Source organism: Xiphophorus couchianus, chromosome 12 (genome assembly GCF_001444195.1).
Source record: "Xiphophorus couchianus chromosome 12, X_couchianus-1.0, whole genome shotgun sequence".
NCBI classification, from domain to species: Eukaryota; Metazoa; Chordata; class Actinopteri; order Cyprinodontiformes; family Poeciliidae; genus Xiphophorus; species Xiphophorus couchianus.
Window position 1 is genome coordinate 7,095,275 of NC_040239.1, and position 22,570 is coordinate 7,117,844.

Consider the following 22,570-nt stretch of genomic DNA (forward strand, 5'->3'; position numbering starts at 1 on the left):
TTCTAGCAAAGTCAGCATAACTGACGAAATCGAAGGGTATTGCGCCGTTACTTGGCAACCGCAGCCGAACCCAGCCCGTCACCTAGCAACACAAGAAGAATTCCACCACATTCGGCACGCCTGGTTTTACCGCTGGATGCGATGTGTTCTGTTGCTGACTTACCGTTCAGAAACTTCTCCTTTTCAAATATGTGACGTGAGCGTTGAGTTGGGGGCGTGGCCAGCAGCGGCATATTTGGATTTAAAGTGACAAGAGCCGTTAAAACAGCTAAAACATAACTGACTAGACTACAATCTCATTACGATTTTGTGCACAAAATGTAAGTAATGTGTTTTTATAGCCTATAGATTTATTCTAACCTGTTCATGAGGTCACCTTTAAAAAAATAATATTTTTTGTCCATTTCTGAAATTGAAGGAAGTTTGAAAACAACCTAAAAACATCTCTCTCCGATTTTAGCATATGCAAATATTTTAGTAATCATAACTGACCTAAAACAGCTTAAAGTTTAGTTTGTTTTCATATTAGGTCGTTATGTGATTTTATATTCTGTAGATCTGTCTGGTTTCAACTTTTTCATGCAGGTACAGGTTATTCTCAACAACTACATTAACTTTATAAATATAAAATCCAGTATGTAATTGGGCAAGACGTGGTGTAGACCCTGGACAGATCGACATTTCATCGCAGGGCAACACAGAGACATACAGGACAAACAGCAATGCATACACTCACACCTAAGGACAATTTAGAGAAACCAGTTAATCTAACCTAAATAAATAAATGAAGGAATACATTCTGGCCTTGTTTTCCTAATGTACTGAAGAAAGATGAGTGTTAAAAAGAGGAAAGAAATGCATAGGAGCAGAAATAATTACATCTTGAATGAAGAGTACACTAGTAAAAACACACAGTAGTGACCCAGGTGCAGCCTGCAGAGGTCAGTATAATCACATATTATGACGGTAAATTGATATGTGAACAGGTATCTGCTATTATCACAGAGTTTAGGTTGGATAAAAAGTCTGTGAGTCCGTTTGATCAAAAACTATCAGTTTTAGTTACCAATAGCAGTTATAAAAAGGTAAATTTTATACAATTTGCTACCCAAAATACCTGAAACTAACATTATTTAAAATATTGTCACAAGAAAATGATATCTAAATAACTTCTGATGTACTGAAACTACTTAATTCAATGTTTCATTCCTCTGTTGTTTGACACCAATTTCCATGTCACCCATAAGCTCTTCCCTCTGCACAGACCTCTGACATGTCTTAAATTGTTGTCACTAATTTACATATAAAATACAGAAGTAACATTATGGAACAAAACCACAGAAGTCTGTTCTCATGACTGGAGGCGCCGCTTTGCTCCCTGAATGACAGAAAGTTTGAGTAACAGATCGCTCCCTTTTACTGTCACACAAAAGGAAAAAAATGGATGAAAATAAACTTTTGGCACTAGTGGTGCAATGCTGTGACATTCTTATAATATAGTTTGCATATTTGTATGTAGTTGTAGTTTGTTAAAAAGAGGAAAGATACACTTTTAGGACATTTCAATGATTTTAGTCACAAACTTTCATCTGAATGTATAATCAATATAGACAAAAAGACTTTTCACTTTACAACAAACTAGCAGGTATTAATCCAAAATTGTACTTAAATATATACAATTTACATTTAAGATTATATGCACAGTGGCGCAGTTGGTAGCACTGTTGCCTTGCAGCAAGAAGGTCCTGGGTTCAATTCCCGGCCGGGGGTCTTTCTGCATGGAGTTTGCATGTTCTTCCTGTGCATGCGTGGGTTCTCTCCGGGTACTCCGGCTTCCTCCCACAGTCCAAAAACATGACTGTCAGGTTAATTGGTCTCTCTAAATTCTCCCTAGGTGTGAGTGTGTGTGTGTGCATGGTTGTTTGTCCTGTCTGTCTCTGTGTTGCCCTGCGACAGACTGGCGTCCTGTCCAGGGTGTACCACGCCTCTCGCCCGGAACGTAGCTGGAGATAGACACCAGCGACCCTCCCGACCCCATTAGGGACAAAGGGTGAACAGAAAATGGATGGATTATAAAAAATCTTTGTCTATAAACATATTCTGCCCAGAACAGCTCAGGTGGCATAGCTTAAGCTTCACCTTGTTCAAATTCTGTTTGAAAAAAAAAATCCAACACCTTTTGCTATCCATTTATTAATTAATAATTTTTTTTAAATAGTCAACAATAATGTCTAGTCAAGCAAAAAGGGCTGAGCTTTTAGAAGTATATTTTATCTGCAGATGCAGCCTTTAAATCAGGGATGTCAAACTAATGTTATTACATTTTAGGAGATAAAATGACAAGTTGCCAATGAGGCTATACTCCTTCCATAGAAAATACAAGCATGAGAACTTGTGAGGAATAACGACTTTAATGGACATCAGTTGAAACTTTCAACAGGCCTTTTAAAAACATGTCAGCTGCATTTTCAGGAGGTAGACCTGCTTAATAACCAGTTTTCCACTGAATTAAAATGAACAAACAAGCTGAATAAACTCCTTTAGTATCAAAATTCTATTTTTCAGTAGACGGTTGTTTATTAAAGTTCGGTGGACGGGTTCCTCGGCTTCACCTCCTCCTCGTTTCGCGGGACATGGAAGTCCACGTACGGGCACCACTTGGTGTTCAGACAGACCAGTTTCTTCAGAGTCGACGTTTTGATGATGTTGAAACCCGTCTCGCCTCCGAAGGTGCTGGGCTTCCAGTACTCTGGAGAGTTGATGGGATTCCCAAACAGGCCTTTCAGGGAGAAAGGGGCTCCCATCTCCACCATGCTCTCTCCGAATATGGAGTTGGGGCGAGTTTTCTCCATTATGAGGCCGGGATAAAACTCCAGGGCGTCAATGTCGCCATAGAGCTCCTCTAAACCTCGAGCTGTTTCTTCATCACCTGTTTGCAGAAAAATTTTAAAGTTTAAATGCATTTCCTGACATCTTGGTATACTTCAGTGCTGCGGGTAACCTTATTATATAGGGGGAATATCTGAGTAGGCATAAAAACTACCACATAATTTACATGTACACACTGCAACAATAAGCTTTTCGTTATCTTTTTTATTAGATGGTAGCAGATTAAAAAACCACAGGAAGGTGGTGATGCAAACATCAGTCAAGATGGAAAGTTTTGCTGCACCTCAAATAAATCAAAAGACGTTTGAGGGTTTTTTTAGGTTGTTGGAGAAAACACAGCTTTGAATGAGCTATAAATATATATATACACATCTTTTTAACAAAATATTACTGTAACATTTAGTAATTTGATCTAATAAATGTAAAAAATTATTATTTTTTCACTACTGAAGTTCAGAGAGTCCAGGAACGTTTGATTTGTTTAAATTAGTTTTTTTGTTGCACAATAAGAATATGGTGAGACACAAAATTCAAAAGGCAAGAGCCATTCAATAAAGCCTGATGTGTATTGATATCAATGAGGGAGGAAACTTCCAGAAGAAAATGGCCTCTTTTCTAAACCTACCAATATATTCAGAGTAAGAAAGCAAACAATTAATCAATTAATGGTTTATTAGACAAAGATTATTTCCTATCGATTAACTAATAACGTCCACATTGACCTTCTTTTAGTGTTGCAGTTTGGCCGCCATCCAGCAGAGGGCGCGAAAGCAAAGTGAGTCCGATACAGAATTCAAGATGGCGGAGTTATACAAGACTGCTGACAGAGAAACGGTCCCGAGTCCTTCGAGGGATAGAAAATGGACTTTATGCGGTTCTGTTTTAAAATATAAACACTCGACAAGCTCCTTTATTTATCACCTAAAAGGCGCTCATTCAACCGAACTGCGTGACGTAGTAAAGGTAACTTTCTCTCAAGCAAAAATTACAGATGTGATGACAGAAAAGCGGAGTGGATAAGGCTGTGGCAAGTCAAGTCTGCTGCCTCATCAACACTCTCTTCTTGGTGGATTAAGTTTTTCAAATATTTTATTCTTTTCATATTTGTATTTTTCTATTCAGCATATATATATATATATATATATATATATATATATATATATATATATATATATATATATATGTTGAAATCTAATATGAGAAAACCACAATTTTCTGTTTATTTAATACAACTGACACAATAATTGTACAATGATGTGCTTCTTTTCTTCTTTTTTTTTAAATTCAGCACATGAAAAATTTGCCTTCCATGTTTTGGAAAGACCATCGATTACCAAGAAAACTTTTTGTTTTTGAGAAAATGGCCGCTTAGATAGGAACAATCAACCTCAGATTAACTCATTAATCGATAACTTGCACAGCTAATTCAGAACAATAATACAATTTCAAATAGTGGGAACAAGGATCCAAACATCATCCAAAGTGAGCAGGAGAGTAGTTATTATCCAGAGCTCCCTGTTAAAATATGACACCTGACTCTCCATATGATTCAGATTCTCCGTAGCTTATTTCATTTAAAAGTATGGCAGTAATTAAATTCTACTGCTTTTCTACACATCTCATGTGCTATTATGCTAATCTACAGGCCTATAATCATGGAGGGCACAAACGTTGCATGCAGCAGATTTCATCAACTTTCTTCACACCTTTATGTGTATGAACTTTTGATGAGTTTACATTTAACCAACTTACCAGTTAATTCATAAAAGGAGGAGTACGGCTTCAAGTTGAACCTTTTTCGGTATTGATTGAAAGGTTGAAGACGTGCAGCTCTGGAATCTCTGATCAATATTTCTGGGACTCGGAGCACCGCTTGGTGAATGTTGCGACCGCCGCCTATCTGAAAGACACACAGTAAGTCTTTTTCAATCTTTTTTTATTATTATTTATTAAAAATAAGATAGGAAAGTATGCTCAACTGTTGCTTAATGGGCTGTAGCACCCAGTTATTATACTTGCAAAGGGAGATTACCCTGAAAGTAGATGAAACACCAGAAATTAGTTAAGGAAGTGTTTTTTAAAGAGGAACTGAACTTTGATGCTAATTTAGAAAGATAAGCAGCAGTTTTGAGAACACCTTATGTTGCAATTCATATCATGAACTTGAAAAACTCACAGCATACATGAATGAGTTTTACATTCTTAATTTTTTTTATTCAGCAAGTTTTCAAGATGAGCGACATCTAAACGATTTCTGTGCATGATACAGGATTCTTGTATTTAAAAAGAAGTTTGGCTTTTGTGGGTTGAGAAAAGTCAACCACAGACAAAAAACAGAAAACATTTCTGCACATTAATATACATCTCTTTGACGAGTCTTAATCAAGTCTTAATCGCTTTAACTCCAGAATTACTTAGAAATGTTGATAACACATATTTCATTGCTCACTATAGTAGACTACAAGCCATTACCTGACATGTTGCATGACTGTGGCAAGAGAAAGAAACCACAGTTTGAGAAATTGGAGAGAAAAGCAGCAGCTAAAGATAAACTTTGTGCAACTGTGGTTCTGCCAGTCGTTACTTCCGTTTCAATAAGCCTTAAGTTTACATTCAGAAAGAAACTTAACAGATCAACAGAGTGTATTTAAAAAAATCAACTGAACTCTTAAATCATTTGAAGATTGCTAATTCTAGTGGATACAAATCTTTTTGACAAATTATTTCTGACACAATAAAGGAGATAAAGTTACTCATCAGCATGAACCTCATTACTTTTGGGACTTGATGGCTTGTTTATACAGTTTTCATTCAGCATGGAACGATTATACAGCATACAGATTCAATGTTTACAGAAATAGAATTAGGCAAACTAGTTTAAATTTATTTAGGGTTTTCCATACAGGACAAAAGCTTTAAAAACATATGTAGAACCTGACTTACACTGGATTAACAGTTTCATCTCAAATTGAACTTAAACAGCTGTCTGGCATTATTCTGGCTGCATATTTGAACATTCATCTCAAAGTAGCTCATTTGAGTTGTTTTCATGAAAAAAAAAATTCAGTTTAATCATGAAATTAAGAAAAACAACAATTGGACTTTAAAGTGGCGTAATGTGATGTGTGCTAAGATTATTCAAACTGTGTCCAGGTTTCAGCGGTTTAGCAGTAAAATGTGGTTAAAAATGTTATATTTTCTCTATATGTCTGGTCTGAAAAGCATTGCTGGAAAACAGAAGCCTGGAAAACATCCAGGATTGGTTAAAATCTTTTAAAACCTGATAAAACCAAGCCTGAAAATTCAGCTGCAGTTACAAAAGTTTCAGTCAAAGATAAATGGTGGTGGTAGGATCATGATCGGGCATTTGGAACTAGGGGTTCTTTCAATGTGGATGAAATTATCAGGTCAAAAACTTAAAACATATTTAAATATTTTGTGCTTCACAGAGAGTCAGAGTGGACATTGAAATCAGTAAATGATAGAAAAATATGATTTTGAATGGCCTAGTTAAATTCTCCAGCTAAATCTGACAGAACAACACGTTTCCCCACAATGTGAATGATGTTGAAAAGGCAGAGTGAACAAAAATTATATTATTATTATATATTGTATTAAAAGTAAAAAAGAGGGATGTTGACGGACTCTTATCGAAGCTGAATGAATAAGTTTAAGTGTTTACATTGGAGTTTTTTCCACCTTTTTCTTTTTCCCTTCTAACATATTCTTTGTTTTTTCATTTGAAATTTGAATATTACCACACCATATGAAGAAAGAGTTTTGAAATAACTTCCCTTTATGTCTCAATAACCTTGCATTTCGACATGGCTGTCTAGACTCATACAAGAGGAAACAGTTATCAGTTAGTTTTTTAGACGAAACATGAATTATGCAATTAACTAAATTAGTTTTTTATTTGCTAGTTTGCTTGACGCATGTTTCACACAGCTGTCTTTCAGAACATATCTGCATGCATGATCATCATGATTCCCACACACAACAAAATGTAAGTTGCTATATTTTTACCTGTCCTGCAGACTGCCGAGAGAAAGCATCCACCAGCTTCTCCACGCCGTAATGCGTCAGGATGGAGGTGTTGTACAAAAACTGGGAGTACGGGATTTCTTCTCCGTCGATGAGGAAGCTGTCCGGCATGAGTGGGTGCCAGTGGTAGAGGTGGGAGAACTCCAGGGCGATGCGGTTAGTGTACTGGAAGCGCACTCCGAAGAGCAGGGAGGGGTCGTACTTCAGCTTCAGGTGGTAGCCGCTCAGGTGCTGCACGTACTCCTCTATTATAATGTTGATGATCTCACCTGGGAATTAAAGGTGACCTATTATGCTTCCTTGAATAGATTACAACAGATCTAAAGGCTACAAAAACATGTTCAGTACATTTTTTTGCACAAAATCTTAGATAATGAGATTTTAGTCAGGTCATCTTGATCTCTGTTCAGTATGAGCTGTTTTAGGGCCTCTTGTCACTTTAAATCCAAATAAGCTGCTACTGACCACGCCTCCAAACTCAACGTTTACACGCACATGTGAAAATGGCTGCAAACGGAAATGCAATTATGCAAATGTACATCTTTGAAAAGCAGAAGTGGTACCTCCTACCTAACCAATAACAATGCAGCAAGTTTCAAAGCTTCTTTTTTTTTTGCCAATGATCTGCTGTAGGTCAGTACTCTGGCAACTTTTCAAAGCAAGAAGTTGTTTTAAGCCGTGATGTAATGCATTTCAAATTCCTGATAGCTGAATTTAAGAATATTTCAGTAAAATGATCTGACCAGCAGGTGGAGTACATTCACCACCTGAAAACAACTCAATGCCCTTAGATCAACTTCCTACTTACCACACATGAACCACACAGAGTGAACCACCAAATCATTTGTTCCATGACAATTAAAATTTACTTATGTGGCTAGACAGATGTTAAAATATCATTCATATTTCGGTTCCACATTTGTGTAACTTAATGTACTGTTGCAGACCACAGTTTTTCACAAGTAGTTAAAAGTTTAAACTGGTGTTGTGGTGCATCTGGTCTATTTTTTATTTTGTAACAAGTAACGTGAGAAAATGACACAGAACAAGAAGAAAATGCCATCAATATTTGAGTATCTTAGTTATGGCTTCATACCAAAACTTTAAATAGGACAATTGTCAGATGCCCTCCCAGATGTCAGTTTCACTTAGATGCAAGGAACTGTGAAGCATTTATGGGAAGCTGCCATGTCATGAATTGACTTTAAAATTACCTTTGTGCTTTTAAACAGTTGCTATTGTTGCCATATTGTTAAATAATATGCCATCCAGCACAGTCATTGCTTCAGTTAGACTAAACAAATGAGTTCAATTTGGGAAGTAGCTAATCAAAAGCATGACTCATTCAAAAGCTCTAAAAGTCATTCAGAGTTGTTTGCTAGCTGAAATAATAAAATAGTATTTGAGTTCAGATTTTCCCATGAAAAACATACAAATCCTGTTTGTCTGTTTTTGATCGGTTTGTTGACGTGACATCAGGATTATTTTTAATCTGTTCGGTTGTTTAAAATGTAACATCTGATGGAGCATAGCTGTACATCAAAGCCAGTGGTGTCCAAACTTTTTGTCATAGCTGGTAAATTTAAACTACTGCTGGGCCACAAAATTAAGTTAAAAATGCAAAAATTTGTTTTATTGGGTCCTTTTTGTTTGTTTTGTTTTACCTGCTCATGTTTGTTGTGGATGTAAACAAATATTTACATCCAGAAACAGTGGAGAGCAAAAAGACAATTATTTTCCTTGCCATCCTTAGCCACATATAACAATTCGATTCACTAAATTAAACTTGAGGATGTAGAGATTACTAATTTAGTGCAGTTCGCCACAGTAAAGGGAAAAAAAATAATGCAGAAAAATCATTGGAGAACAAGTCAAAACCACTTTTATTCTTCTTTTTTCTAGCTTTCTGTGTCGGTTACGCCACGGACAGACCTGTTTCCATAGCAACCGACTTACAACATCTTCACATGTGTATCAGGATTCAAACATTTCCTACACATTGAACAGAACATTCAGTCCGTTACAGTTTTGTCTTTTCACACTTGAAGTTTATTTTGTGATTATTAATAAGTGATTGTCTGAACATATCGGTATTTCATTAGCTAATTGAAGCATCTGTTCTGTCAGAGTCGGTGTGTGGATCGCCTTATATTTTTTTACTCAACCGAAACACACAGAAATCCACAGCACCTGTACATGTTAAGTTTGTCAAAGTCAAGCTGGCATAGCTTAACTACTTCCCACTCCCTCATTTTTTTCTTAATTAAAACTTCTTTTTCTTGCCTTTTTAATCTAGTTGTCATAGTGTTGACAATTAGTAGCAAAGCACTGCATCCCTTTTTCCTTTGTATATTATGTGTACATTTAATATTTAGCGTGTTATGTTGACAACTTGGCAGCTAAAAGCAGTGGTGGTCATTGTTAGTGAGCGGCTTTTCTGCTGCAGCAGGGAGATTGGGCCAGGTTCTGCCACACCTGACATTACGTTGAAACATGTCTATTTTGGCAAAAAAAAAATTCCATCCTTGACTTGTGGTCAGGGGCCAAACAAAATAATTTCAAGGGCCACAAATGGTCCCCAGCCCACACTTTGGACAGCCCTCATCTAAGCAGGTTTTAAATACTTTTCTCTTTCACATCATCCAACTCATTTGCATCATATAAGCAGAATAAACCGGTTGAAAATAATAAACCAGAATAAATATTTTAAAATACACATGTCATACGCACCAATAATGATAAGTCTGGTGGTCTGGAAAAGCTGCTCGTCCTCCCAGGTCGGATGTTCGCCTTTCAGGATGTCACACACCCGGTTGTGCTCCCTCAGCCAGATGGTGGCGTACATGGTGAGGCCTGGGACGAGCCCGAACACTTCCTGTCCGACGGCGAGCCGCTGCTCAGTGGGGAAACCTTCAGGGTACACCATGTCCACTGGGACCTCAGACACCATGGGAGGGTACATCTCCCCATTGATCAGCTGTGGAGCATCAATCAGGAGTCATTTCACCAGCAATTTGTTTATCAACTTAGTTTCCAGTTAGCCCTCAAACTGTGGTGATTTCATCAGATGAAACAACATCATCAGGCAGAGAGGTTTTGAGATAAACTGGCCTCTCCTAAACCAAAATCTGAATTTACGATAATAGATTTTCAGCTACCAACGGTGAAGCTATCTTCAACCACTGCTGTCGTTATCTTGACTTATTCTAAGAAGTCGACAAGCAACAGGAAATGAGTTTCTTCGCACAGATGTCACAGCAGGGGCAGAAGAACCGACAATTGTGTAAAACTAAAGAAGTTATTACAAGGTACAACATAATTCAATATTTTTTACTCAAATATACTATACTATGAATAATTAGAATTCAAACTATTTCCTCCAACTATAAATCAGTATTTTCACCGAAGGACATTAGTAGTGTTATGTGCCTCAAAACTTTGAGTTTTTTCAGGCTTATGTCTACATTTTGTGTAATACAGTAGTATATGTATTACATTTTGTACTTATATCACCTCAGTGTTTTGTAATTAATAACTAATTGCTTTCCCTGTTTGGTTTGTAGTCTTCGTCTTAAGTTTAACATTTATATTAGTTCTCACAGGCCACAAAGAGTTTGGTTTTTAAAACACAAATGTTGGGTTTTGTTTTACTTCACCTGTTACATGCTAAATAATCTAAAAGTGAAATATTTTGAGGAAAGAAATTAAGTAGTCTGTTTGCAGAAAATGGATTTGTAAGTCATGCTGGATCTGAAATATGAAAAAGGGTCTCACACTTATTTAGATATATATATATACACTGCTCAAAAAAATAAAGGGAACACTTAAACAGGTGTTTAACACTTAAAGTGTTCCCTTTATTTTTTTGAGCAGTATATAATTTCTGAAACTCTAGGGTCAATTTTCATATTCTATTCTGAGAAACAAGAACAGGAAATGGGTCGCTATTTATTTTTGGAAAATTCTTGCTGCAACATATGAACTGTCTCTGCTGGTCAGCTGAGTTTGGCCATTCTTCAGTTGCATTTGGTTGGGCCATGCAGAAACACCCCGAGGGCCATAAATGGCCCGTGGACCACAGTTTGAACACCACTGGTTTATTTATTTATTTTATTTGTCATTTTCCAGCAAATCTCCCCATTTTCCCTATCTGCTTTCACCTTAGTTTATCATTTAGTTTGATATTTTTAATTAAACAGTTCTTTGTTTACTATTAAGAAGAAAATTACTTTTAAAAATCTAAATGTAAAAATTGCAACAAAAATGTGTTTATTGTCCAATTAAATCTTACCCAGACCTTTATTTTAAAGAGCTGAAACATAACTTTTCTAATTTTTTTCCTTTCTGACCATAGAAACCGTTTCTAAAATAACTTTACAGAAGTTGTGCAATGCAAAAAGAGGGTGGAGTTGACACCTAAAATATCAGGATATTGTTAACTTAAAGGACAAACAATTAGGGCTTTGACAGTGGTCAGAAAACAAAAATAGTGTTATTAAACAGCATTTCACACAGAATGGTAGCTTGTTTTGCCTTCTGATAAGAATATCAACTGTCAATATGTTTATTTCAACTTTAGTAATGTTAAAATAAAATATGAGCGCTGGAAAATAAAAAAATGAAACAAAAGCTAAATATGTTGAGGCCAAATTGCAAATATTACATGTTGACAGAACTCAAAAAGTTACTTTAGAATAATTTTGTCTATTAAAATAAAAGTTGATAAAGAGGAAGTGCCTTCTAAGGCTGGAAAATAAATCAATAATATCTATCGCGATGGACATGTGGACAATATATGATATGGACAATATCAATATATAATACATATGATAGAATATTCAGTAATTTACCAGAACTGCATTCTGGGGGATGTAGGCAGAGGAAAGGCTTTGGCCAGTCAACCTCTAACATTCAGCTAAGAAAGATTGGTGGCATCAACAAACCCACTTACTCTTTGGTTACCTAGCAACAACTTGCTGAATAACTTGTGGTTGCCTAGCAACACCCTGTTGAGTAACTGGCACAGCAGCAGTTTAAAGTTACACCACTCATAGCCTCGTAACTGCTTAAAAATTAAAAACAACTCTGGAGTGAAAACAGGAAAAAACAGGCCACCAGTTTGGCAGTATTTCAGAAATTTAAAACCAAAAACTGATCAATAATTATTGATATTGACTGATATGAAACACTTTCATCGTGATCCGTTTTTCAGCCATATTGTCCAGCCTTTTATCTGATCAGTGAATTTAGCTGATATTTTTTAACGTGAGGGTTATGGTTGTAAATTATTTCCATTTTATTGCAGCTGAGCCCAACATTACATGTTTGAGCACAGAAAAACAGACTAAACAGCCCGACTTTACATGTCCAACAAGATTACCTGATATTTTAGCTTTCCATCTTTATGAAGCCGAAGCTGATGCTGCCTTTCAAGTTCTTCTCCATATATGTTGCTTGCATCTACCTAGTTGAATAGAAACACATAAATCAGGTATTAAGCTCAACAGATGTTGACTACAACCAGATCTATGTTGCTTATTGCACTCGTGTCTCACCCCATGCCCCAAAGCCTTTGTGAATCCTACGGTAGCTTTGTGACTTTTCTTGAAGAACTGGTGGGTGAAGTGTTGAGCCATAAAAGCAAACATCAGATTGGTCCCCTGAGGATCTGGCCTGAATTCCCGCCTTTTAAAATATTTCTCACAAAACTCTTTGGGGTCAGGAAGATTGGGTTTACCTGTGAATTTATGCTCAGTTTTAGATTGCATTGGAGCTAAATGACTGTTAGAACCTGTAAAGGCCTCACCTTTGGTTCCCATTGGCAAAGGGCAATCTTTGGGTATGGGAGGGAGAAGGCGGGTGTAGTAAGAGAGGTTGTTGTACGACTCCCAGCTGATGTACTCGTACTTCGTGTTGTAGGTTGGCGGACTGGGAATAAGTTCATTTCTGACTGTAACAAGAAAGGGATTAGCTTGTTTGTATGAGTTTTCAGACGGTTTTCATGTTGCAACACTTCTGAAAAGATGCAACTGTCGTGCCAACTGAAAGGGTGAAAATACAAAAATAAAGAATGGCTTAATGGTGATTATACATTATTTCTCTGTATGTTATTGAGTTGAACTTTGTTTTTGTTTTGTTTTTTACATAGGAAACAAGCCGACTTAAAATATTTTGTCCAAGAGATTAAATAATAAGGAGCATTATCCAATGAAGTTTAAATCTCTTATTGTTTTACTACCATAATGTAGGCATTCAGTTTCAGGTTTTTATCAGGCTGGTGTACAAATCTTGGTAAATGTTTTTAACACCTTGGGTAGTGATTAACTCAACTGTGTACCTTCAGAGTCACATAAAGACAGTTACAAAGTCAGCCTTCTATGCCCTGAAAAAGGTTTTCAGGATTAAAGGTCCTAGTAAGATCTAGAAAAACGTATCCATGCGCTTGGATGTACAGTACTTATTACTGTAACAGCTCTGCCTAAAAATCAGACAGCTGCGGATGATCCAGAACGCTGCCGCTAGCATTCTGAGTAAAACCAGGAAGATAGAGCACATCTATCCTACACTGGCTCCCTGTAGCTCAGAGAATATACTTTAAAATACTGTTGTTAGTTTATAAACTATTTACTACTTACATTTAAGACAAACCAAAGCTTACAATCATAAAGTCCAAGTTCCAAAATCCTAAAATGCAAACTGAAGAACATAAACATAAATAGACCACAAAAATAAACCATGAATATTAAGATGACTGAGCAGATGAACCAGCAGTGACTCATCCAAAAACCTAAACCAAATGAGTAACACCTGAAACTTTGTGGACGGAATGAGCTTACAAGACAAGGGCTGAAACTACGACACTGAAAAGCAGCTTTTGATTTCCCTCACTACTCAGATCTCTGTATGGCTTAAAAAATAAACCTCCACCAAGCATTTCTGACCACAAATGAACAAAACTAGAAAAAAAAATTAGTCAATATATCAAAAATGAACTGAAGTACAGAATGTAAAAGTGTTGCTGTTTCAGTCTGGATGTGTTTTAAAGACTGAATGGTTTTGATGCCTTAATTTACCAGTAAGCACGATCCTCATGAATGTATCTCGCAGGAAAGAGTTGTTGATGATGGTCCAGAACCACTTAAAATGGGTCAGAAAGAAATGAACCGCTCCAGAACTGGGCTTCAGCATCAGATATATTCTGGTCCAGAACTCCGCTGTGCAGAAATAAAAGCAAAACATACCTTTTTGCTTTGAAAAAGCACCATTAGAGAAAAATTTAAGGTGCTATGCGGACAATAAACCATAAAAATTGTTTCATTAGAAGTTACTAAACAACAAATTACGAGTGGTGCAGTTTTTTCCATGGAAACCTGTTCGGGTGCAGTCACAGCTGTAGTTTTCTGTACCGAATCGCACACACACACCTCTGTTCTGACAAGGATAGTAGCAACAGGGATTCACTGAAAAAAATAAAAAACAGTTTATACAAATAATGAATAATTACACTAAAGCACATCTTGTTTAAGCAGCTGGATGGATATCTGGCTTGTTAACCATTTAAAGAACAAAATTGTAATTTTTAAATAACACTGTCCTAACACCATCTGTAGCAACACAACAAAAAAGAAATCTAACAAAAATGTACGACATTACATGAAACCAAAAATTTTTTGAAGATAGTTAAAGCTGCAGTATGTAACTAATAAATATTTTGTACATTTTTGTTAAAACTGTCACCATATTGACAGTTCCAAGTCAAAAACAACCAATTCAAAACCAGAGGAGGGTCTTAGCGCTGTCAATCAACCTCATGTAGTAGCTACTCAATGTATTAATGGTGGAGAAACAACTTACCGTTAGAAGAAACCCATTTATCTGCTATCATTTGTGCTAACTAGCATTAGTATTAATAACAGGATATGCTAGCTGCAGCTTAGCAGAAAGCAAGGAGCTTTGAAGCTCCAGTATGTCACTTTTATTTAAAAAATTGGGGGGGGGGGCGGTTACATATCTGTTATATTAACATTTATGTCATTACAGCATAAGACAATTTGTGAAAATTGTCTTATGTGCTCCTCTGCCTTCTCCCAGTGCTCCCAGTACTAATTACAGAAATACTGTACACCTCCAAGTCAGAAACAACCAGTTAGTCAGGAGGAGGGTCTCAGCACTGGCAATCACTCTCCTGCTCACCTCTTCCTGTTTGCTCTATGCTAAGCTACAACCAGTTCACCACAACATAGGCTACCATGAATGCTAACGCTAGTTAGCATAGCCACAGATGATGGCGGATAAGTTGTTTTCCTGTAATGGTAAGTTTGTCTTTCCACCATTAACACATTAAGCATTGTACAGGAGGATGATTGACAGCGGTAAGACCCTCCTCCTGGCTCTGATTGGTTGTTTTTGACTGTGAGTGGCTCATTTCTTCTGACCCCCACAGTAGCATCTACAAAAATGAGTTAGATTTTTTTTCACAGATCATCTCTCTGATTGGACATGGAGGTGAGGACGATTTATCTCTGCTGATTAGATAAAGCTTATGGCTGTCCAGTATGGTTGGCTGTCCATCACAGGACAAACAGCCACACACTTCCACTCATACCTGAGGTGATTCAGAGTAACCGGGAACTGTGGGAAGAACGTGATGAAGAACCCAGAGAGAACCCAAACATGCAAACTCCATGCAAATTCAGATCCAGGACTTTCCTGCTGCATGTCAGCAGTTCTACTGCGTCTTCACAATGGAGTGCTTCTTGCATCCACAGTGATTAATTTGTATAAAACAGAGATGAGGAAAATTTAACAAGGGATTACGTCTGAAGTGAAATAATATTTAATATTTAAACTGTATTTTTTTGGTGTGAAGTCAACATATTTGGAACATGTTCAGTCTAACTCTTCCTTTCTCTTCTTCTTTTCTCAGCACTTTTTCTTCACCCTAACTTCACTCATTTTCTTCATTCAGAAGTCTGAAGTTACTCTGGCATGACGTAACTTCAGACTATCTCACTGAGCGCAATGACTCAGTGAGATAGGGAAACCAAGCTCTGACACTAAAGAGCAGCATGTCAGCATGCTTTGAAACACACTCTGCATCCAGGCCTTTAACACACATACACATCAGATTACCTCTTATTGTTTCCCAACAATACATTTATGCCCAGTCACCACCAACATTTGTAAACCAATAGCTTTACCAGGAAATACCAACACTCACACACAGGTGACAATGCTTTAACTCTAAGCTGTCGCCATTTTTACAGGAACTGACTATATATACAAGGCTGTTAACGTCTATTTTTCACACCCCAACCACTTCCACATATCTTTAACACTTGCTGTATTCGGGCTTCCTGTCCTGCCTCCTTACAGAAGTTCAATGCGATAATGTGACTTCTTATTGGTGTCGCATAGAAAGGCCCCATGAACAGCAATAACAAGGTTTCTAACAGAAAGCATAAAAATAGGTAATGTTTGAGATAATATTTTAATTTGCATTCATTATATAATTACTGCACAGGCGATATTTATTTTCCTGACACTCAGTCACACAGGCTCTTTAACAGCATTTTGTCTTATGTCAAGTTTTCCAGTTCTGTGGATTGCAATGAAAATAATTTCTTATTCTTAAAAACATTTCAGGTTTTTTACTTGCAGGCTAAATGATGATGCTGTAATGATGCCAAAACTATGTTGTGAAACAAGGCAAGGCTGAGTTTTACAGATTATGTGACTGATAGCTTTAGCCACAATATTTGCACATCTCAAGCTTCTTTTTTTCCCCTCGTTTGCTTCCTTTTTAATCTCCTTAGCGTAACGTATTCAAGAGGTTCACAATGAAAAGAATATCTCGTCTTTTATTGTCTTATTTTGCAAATGACTTAAAGTTGACTCTTTGGCATTGCTTTTAAAAATAAGCTACTCATAAGTTCACTGTAGTAGCTTTCCAAGATGTTGCACATCTTTTCACATTTTCCACATTTCAACTACAGACCAGCTGTATTTTATTGGGATTATATGGAATAGACCAGCAGAAAGGATAAGCGGGAAAATACTGTTTGTATTTTTGATACTCCCAAATAAAATCTATTATTGGTATAATTTTGTGTGCAGTTTAAAGAATGCCTCAAAATGGAGCTGATGCAGACGGACATTTATATCTTCTCAAATGAAAACTGAAAACTTAGGTGCAACAAAAAGTGTTTATTTTTAATTGGCTGTGTGGTTTTATTTTATATCATATTAAGCATTGCCACATGGTAACATTTTACTCAAATACTGCAATATGCTAAGGAATATCTGCACCAACAGTTGAAATAAAGAAACATCTATCAGAAAAGCAGCCAAAAGGTTCACATCTACTCTGGAGGAGCTGCAGAGATGCACAGCTGCACACTCTGGAACTAAGGCAATTTTGAAAGACTGGCAACAATAAAACCGCTGTTGGAACAAATCTATGAAAACTAACACTGCACATCAAACTCGGCGATGGCAGTGTCATCCTGTGGGAATGCAGTAAAGGCTTGAGACTGGGGTCAGAGTTCATCTGTAGGCAGGATAACAGCCGCTAACACACAATTTCTGAACTACATATTATACAAATACAACCTTGCATGTAATTTCCTATCATGCGCTGTTGAAATCTGCGTATGTTTCAGTTCAAATATTTAGGATTAAATTTTATCCTAAGTACATTTTCCAGAATTGATTTTATTGATTATTTGACCTTGACGCTGTTGGTATTGCAGCAGGACAACAATCAGACAAACACCAGCCATCCCGCCTCTAAATGACTCAATAAAGATTATCTTGGAGTGGCCTAGTTAAAGTTCAACTTAAACTGACTGTGCTCAAAAATCTCAAATTCTCTCTGTTTTAAAGCAATTTTGCAAACAAAAGTGTGCCATAATTCCTCAAAAACATAGCTTTCAGTAAGAAATTTAATGAAAGCTATGTTTACATTTAACGTTTATCTTTTCCTGATTTTAAACTGGCTTACAACCTTTAAGTGTGACCCAAAACGGAAAAACAGAAGAAATGTGTAATTTTAAAAACTACTATACCTGCACTTGATTCAGCAGCACCTGAGGATGATTTCATCAGCAGCAGAACCACCAAGATGGAAAACAAGCTAAACCCTGCAAATATTTACAGAGAAACAATAATGATGCAACATATACAGTTCATCCAAATTGTGTAATTTGTACTTTTAGCACTCACATTTCATGGTTGCTGGAATTAAATTAAAGTTGTCTGGAGATGTTTCACAGACAGAATTGTTATGACAAACGGTTGAAGGTTTCTTTCCTCCATCCGACTGTCTGAGTCTCACTGGCTTTATGAGATACCAAAAGTGGGCGTTCACTCTGTGCCTTCCACTTCCTCTATTTAATAGATTTTAAACACAACCTAATGCACTTCAGAGTATTTTTAATTAATTTTTTTATGCTTGTATTTCAAGACAAATTGTTCTCCTGTTAAGAATTATAAGTATTTGGCATAGAGATTATTCAAATGAAACCAAAATTGCATGTAAATTAATAAACTTTTCATTTATCTATTAATTCAAACGCCCAACATCAGCTGGCAGTTGACAGAATCAAATAGCTTTGTCTCCCCCTACTGGCGAATTTGTGTAACAACCATTAGCGAAGTGACTGATTCTTTGCTGCTGCATAAAAATGATTTGCATAAACAACACCCATAATTATATTTTTATGCTTAATTTATTCATTTTATACCTAGATATTATTGTTGTTGTTTTTGTTTTTTGGGGGGGTTTTGCAGTACGTGCAGCACTGATGGAAAGAAAAATAGGAAAAGTGGAAGTTTGTATGGAAGTACATATGTGTCACCAGGATTTGAATAAAAAATGTCACTTAAATTTTAATTTTGTAAATTTTATTTCCTCTTTCAGTGTTGAAACAAAATCACAATACATTTTTAACCAAAAGAAAAATCCGGATTACATTTAAAAAAAAATTGGGATAAAGTTAATAGTATTGCTCTTATGGACGATAACCACTACAGAGATATTATTTGAGATAACGTACTTTATATTTACTGAATCGACACATCATGTTAAAAATTGAGAAATATTGCCCAGTACCAATAATGCTGATTTTTCATGCGTCACTAAATTTATAATAACATTTTGTAAGAAGGTTTATTTTTGTTTCTAAATGTTCCCCCTTTGTTAAATCATAAATGTGTCCTCTCTTTAAAAATGTGAAGTATGTAAACCTGCAGTCGTGTCTCTCCACAAGAAAAAAGTGATAACGTTGTTTTTTTTTTAGTATTTATTTGGCATTAATGATAATTCCAATATGTAATGCGTTTCAGTTTTAGCTACTTTTGTATTTTGCTTGATTTATCTTCAATAAATCACGATTATGTATCAGTTTCTGTTCTGCAATAGCTCCCAACCAAAATCCAATGTACCCTTAAAAGTAACCATGGCAACCAACAAAGAAAGCCTCGATTAACGTGGCTTGTGAGGTTAATTTGTTGTATTGTCAAACTAATAATAAAAAAATACTGTTACATTTAATTGTTTATTTTTTTTATTGATTATTCCACTTCACAGAACTAAAGTTAACATAAACAATGTTTAGAAATTTATATTTTTGGCATTATGTTCCAGTCTCACAACTTCCAATTTTCGGTCTTTTCCTTTTTAAATTAAATCAAGAGAAAAAACAAACAAAAAAACTCATGTAATGATTTAACCAAAAAGTGGAGTAAACATTAATTTTTATATCCTAAAATGAACATGAATTTAAACGCATTTTTCCAGCGTATTCATGCAGCATAAAATGGATTTAATCAAATTAATAGTGCTTGATTTGTCAAAATGGGGCAGTTTTGACTGTAAAATAGAACTTACACCACAGGTTTTCTGTCAGGATTAGGATCTGTCTTTTGTTTACCAATTTTGACAAATTATCCATGCCATAATCAGAAAGAAGCTAAATAAAGCAAATCTTTAGCGTTCGTGATGTCTTCCCAACCTGCCAAACACATTTTTGTCGTTTGTGGTCAAAATAACATACATCACATGGTGCTTCAGACTCAACATAAACCAGTTTCTTCCCCAGATAATCCTTGCTGGACTCTTTTCAATTCATTTCTTTTTCAAATCCCTTTCTATTTTTTGTCTTTCTTTTTTTTAATGTATATATGAAATCAATTTTCAGACGCCATTTTTTGGAGACGTTTAGGATTCGACTAACATCTCTGTCTTCAAAGACCCAACAGTATTTGTGTTTCACTCTCTTTCTTAGACATGATTGATGTGATAAAAAATGAGACGCATCGGGAACTAATTATCAAATCAGCGTTTCCCGCCTTACGAGCACGGCTCCTTTTGGCACCAGCCTCCTATGCCCGTTGCCATGGTGATGCTGGCGCGGGCTAGGCCTGCCGCTTCCTATGGCGTTTCTGGTAATTGAAATCAGATGCTCCCCTGAGTTGAAACCTGTGCCGGGAGTAACCTGGAAGCATTTATTTTACGGAGAAGATGTTTAGTTAAGCCACGCTGCGCTCTGTAAATGAGGCTCTGGTGATAAATACAATCGGTGAAAGCAATGGAGGATGGTTCCTTTTTCCTTCCCCCGGTTCAGGTTACAGATTAGCAGACTTCCTGTTCAGTCGGAGAGCCGTCCAGTCGGACTCACAAAGCCAGCGTCTTTACACAGGTCCGGCAGCTACAGGTGATGCTAACTCTTCTAAAGTCCACCGGTGGTTTAATCCAAACACTTAAAATCTACTCAGAACTTCACAACTAATCTAAACAATAGATTATTTAAAGTGCCATGACGAACCACCTCCAAACTCAGCAAGATGGTTACATGTCTCAGTCAATGCTTACAGCAACCATAAAATATTAGAATAATTATTAGGGCCATTTATAGATATAAAAAAAGAAGAGTACATTTCCACCAAAAAGCTCTGAAAATTTCTGGGGGAAAAAACGTTGAAACTTTTACGTTTGTAAAGTCAAAGATTTGCTAGAAAACACTGAAAAATGTGTATATTAATCTCAGAATTTTTTTTAAAAAAGTGATTTTTAAAAATTATTATTTAAAAACTCAAATGTTTTCAACTTTTGGAACTCCAGAAAATTTCAAAAGTCACAAACTTTTGACCACAGTCTTAGATATTTCAGATATTTCCAAGTTCTTTTTCCCAAGAGGTTTGATCTTGCAAGTTTTTCAAATTTTAAACTCAGAAATGTTCTAGTTTATTCTGAAAGAATTCTGAGATATTTCCCTCTCAGCTGCATTTTCTTCCCCTGCGACTCCCCAACCCGGCTCCTTCAGACTAGCCAGCAACAATTAGCAAACACATCAGCTGACAAGCTAAATCTCAGTTCGGTGCCGGTAAAGACATTGCTAACGGGTTAATAGAGGAGCGCTGCTATAATGACTACCTGATGGTGGAGTTTCAGAAAGAGCAGGAGTTTTTAAAGGGACAGAGACCCAATCTGAGGGCGTTAAATTATACTGTAAAGTAAGATTCCTTTTAATTCATTCATTTGAAATTTGATGTATATAGGATTTTTACTACTGAAGATAACATAGTTACTTGATTGCGGTACAAAGTGGCACAATGCACCCGGATAACATAACGTTTTAATTAGCCTGTGCCCTATAAGCCACTGTAACAAACAAACGTTTGCTAAACAGATTCATGTGTTTTTGTTTGGCTAAACAAATAGCATTGTTATTCAAATCTTGGTCCACTGCTTATTGTAATCTAAGACTGCAGTGCATTTATATAAAATATACATTTTAGTGTGCTCCCCTCCAGACACGCCCCCAGTAGAAACGCTACTCTGAACCCAAACTCCGTCCTAAATGCTGACACTGGTGAATAAACTCAGCATCCGTTGCTTCTCTTTGTATCTTCTGCTGCCATTTCCTGCCCCACCTTCCACCTTTCTCCGGGTTGATTCCCAGCCCCGTTCACCTTTCCCTGACTCGACTCGACTGCCGCCCCTCACTCTGAGCCGCAGGAATCAGCAGAGCCGCAGGATATTGTAGCCGGCATCAAACTGAACACGATAGGTCCTGCTTAAATAATCCCAACTCTGAGTCTATTTGAAGTGACAGTTTAAACACTTGCACTCAAAGCTCGGCCGATCGAGGGAGGAGGTGTTGGAGGAGGCTGGGTGGGCCGTGCGTCGGCTGACCTACAGGGTTTTTCTTTGTGATTAGAAACCCGTTTAGCTCTGATTGCTGCGGGTCACTGCAGGTGAGTTGGAAGGAAGTAATTTTCCTTCTGGAGCTTGTTGCCAGATTAGGTAACAGTCTGATCTCTGACTGTGACCGGAGAACCTAAACAAATCTGGGGCTGAAGAAAGGAGTTGGGTCATTTTCAAAGACTGAAATAACTGATCACTCTGAATATTTTATTGACGTTAGAAGCCATTTCTAAAGTCAGAGAAGAGACATTGCAATGCAAAAAATTTTGTAGTTTTGAAGGTGACCTTTATGCTTCCTTGAACAGGTTAGACTAGGTCTATGGGCTATAAACATGTTCATTGCATGTTTTGCACAAAATCATTCTTAGATAATGAGATTACCATCTGCTCAGTGCTGAATATGTAGGTCTCCCTTCACTTTAAATCCAA

At 36.7% G+C, this 22,570-nt stretch overlaps 1 protein-coding gene and 1 long non-coding RNA gene across 3 annotated transcripts; one reads left to right on the plus strand and one right to left on the minus strand.

Annotated features, from left to right (window-relative positions):
* Window positions 1–118: 118 nt before the first annotated feature.
* LOC114155242 (uncharacterized) lies at window positions 119–7,064 on the plus strand. Of its 2 annotated transcripts, XR_003597707.1 has the most exons (4): window positions 119–320; window positions 4,535–4,603; window positions 4,705–4,803; window positions 6,927–7,064. It is a non-coding gene; the product is annotated as an uncharacterized LOC114155242 (long non-coding RNA). The 2 variants fall into 2 exon arrangements; XR_003597708.1 differs by lacking the exon at window positions 4,535–4,603.
* On the minus strand, window positions 2,396–18,272 carry ptgs1 (prostaglandin-endoperoxide synthase 1). The gene is made up of 11 exons (XM_028035032.1): window positions 18,157–18,272; window positions 18,000–18,074; window positions 14,277–14,393; window positions 14,007–14,147; window positions 12,740–12,883; window positions 12,489–12,670; window positions 12,314–12,397; window positions 9,664–9,910; window positions 6,916–7,202; window positions 4,642–4,789; window positions 2,396–2,929 (listed from the first exon to the last, which is right to left on the minus strand). The coding sequence occupies exons 1-11, from the start codon at window positions 18,161–18,163 to the stop codon at window positions 2,580–2,582; spliced, it is 1,782 nt and encodes a 593-aa protein (XP_027890833.1). The 5' UTR covers window positions 18,164–18,272; the 3' UTR covers window positions 2,396–2,579.
* Window positions 18,273–22,570: the final 4,298 nt, after the last annotated feature.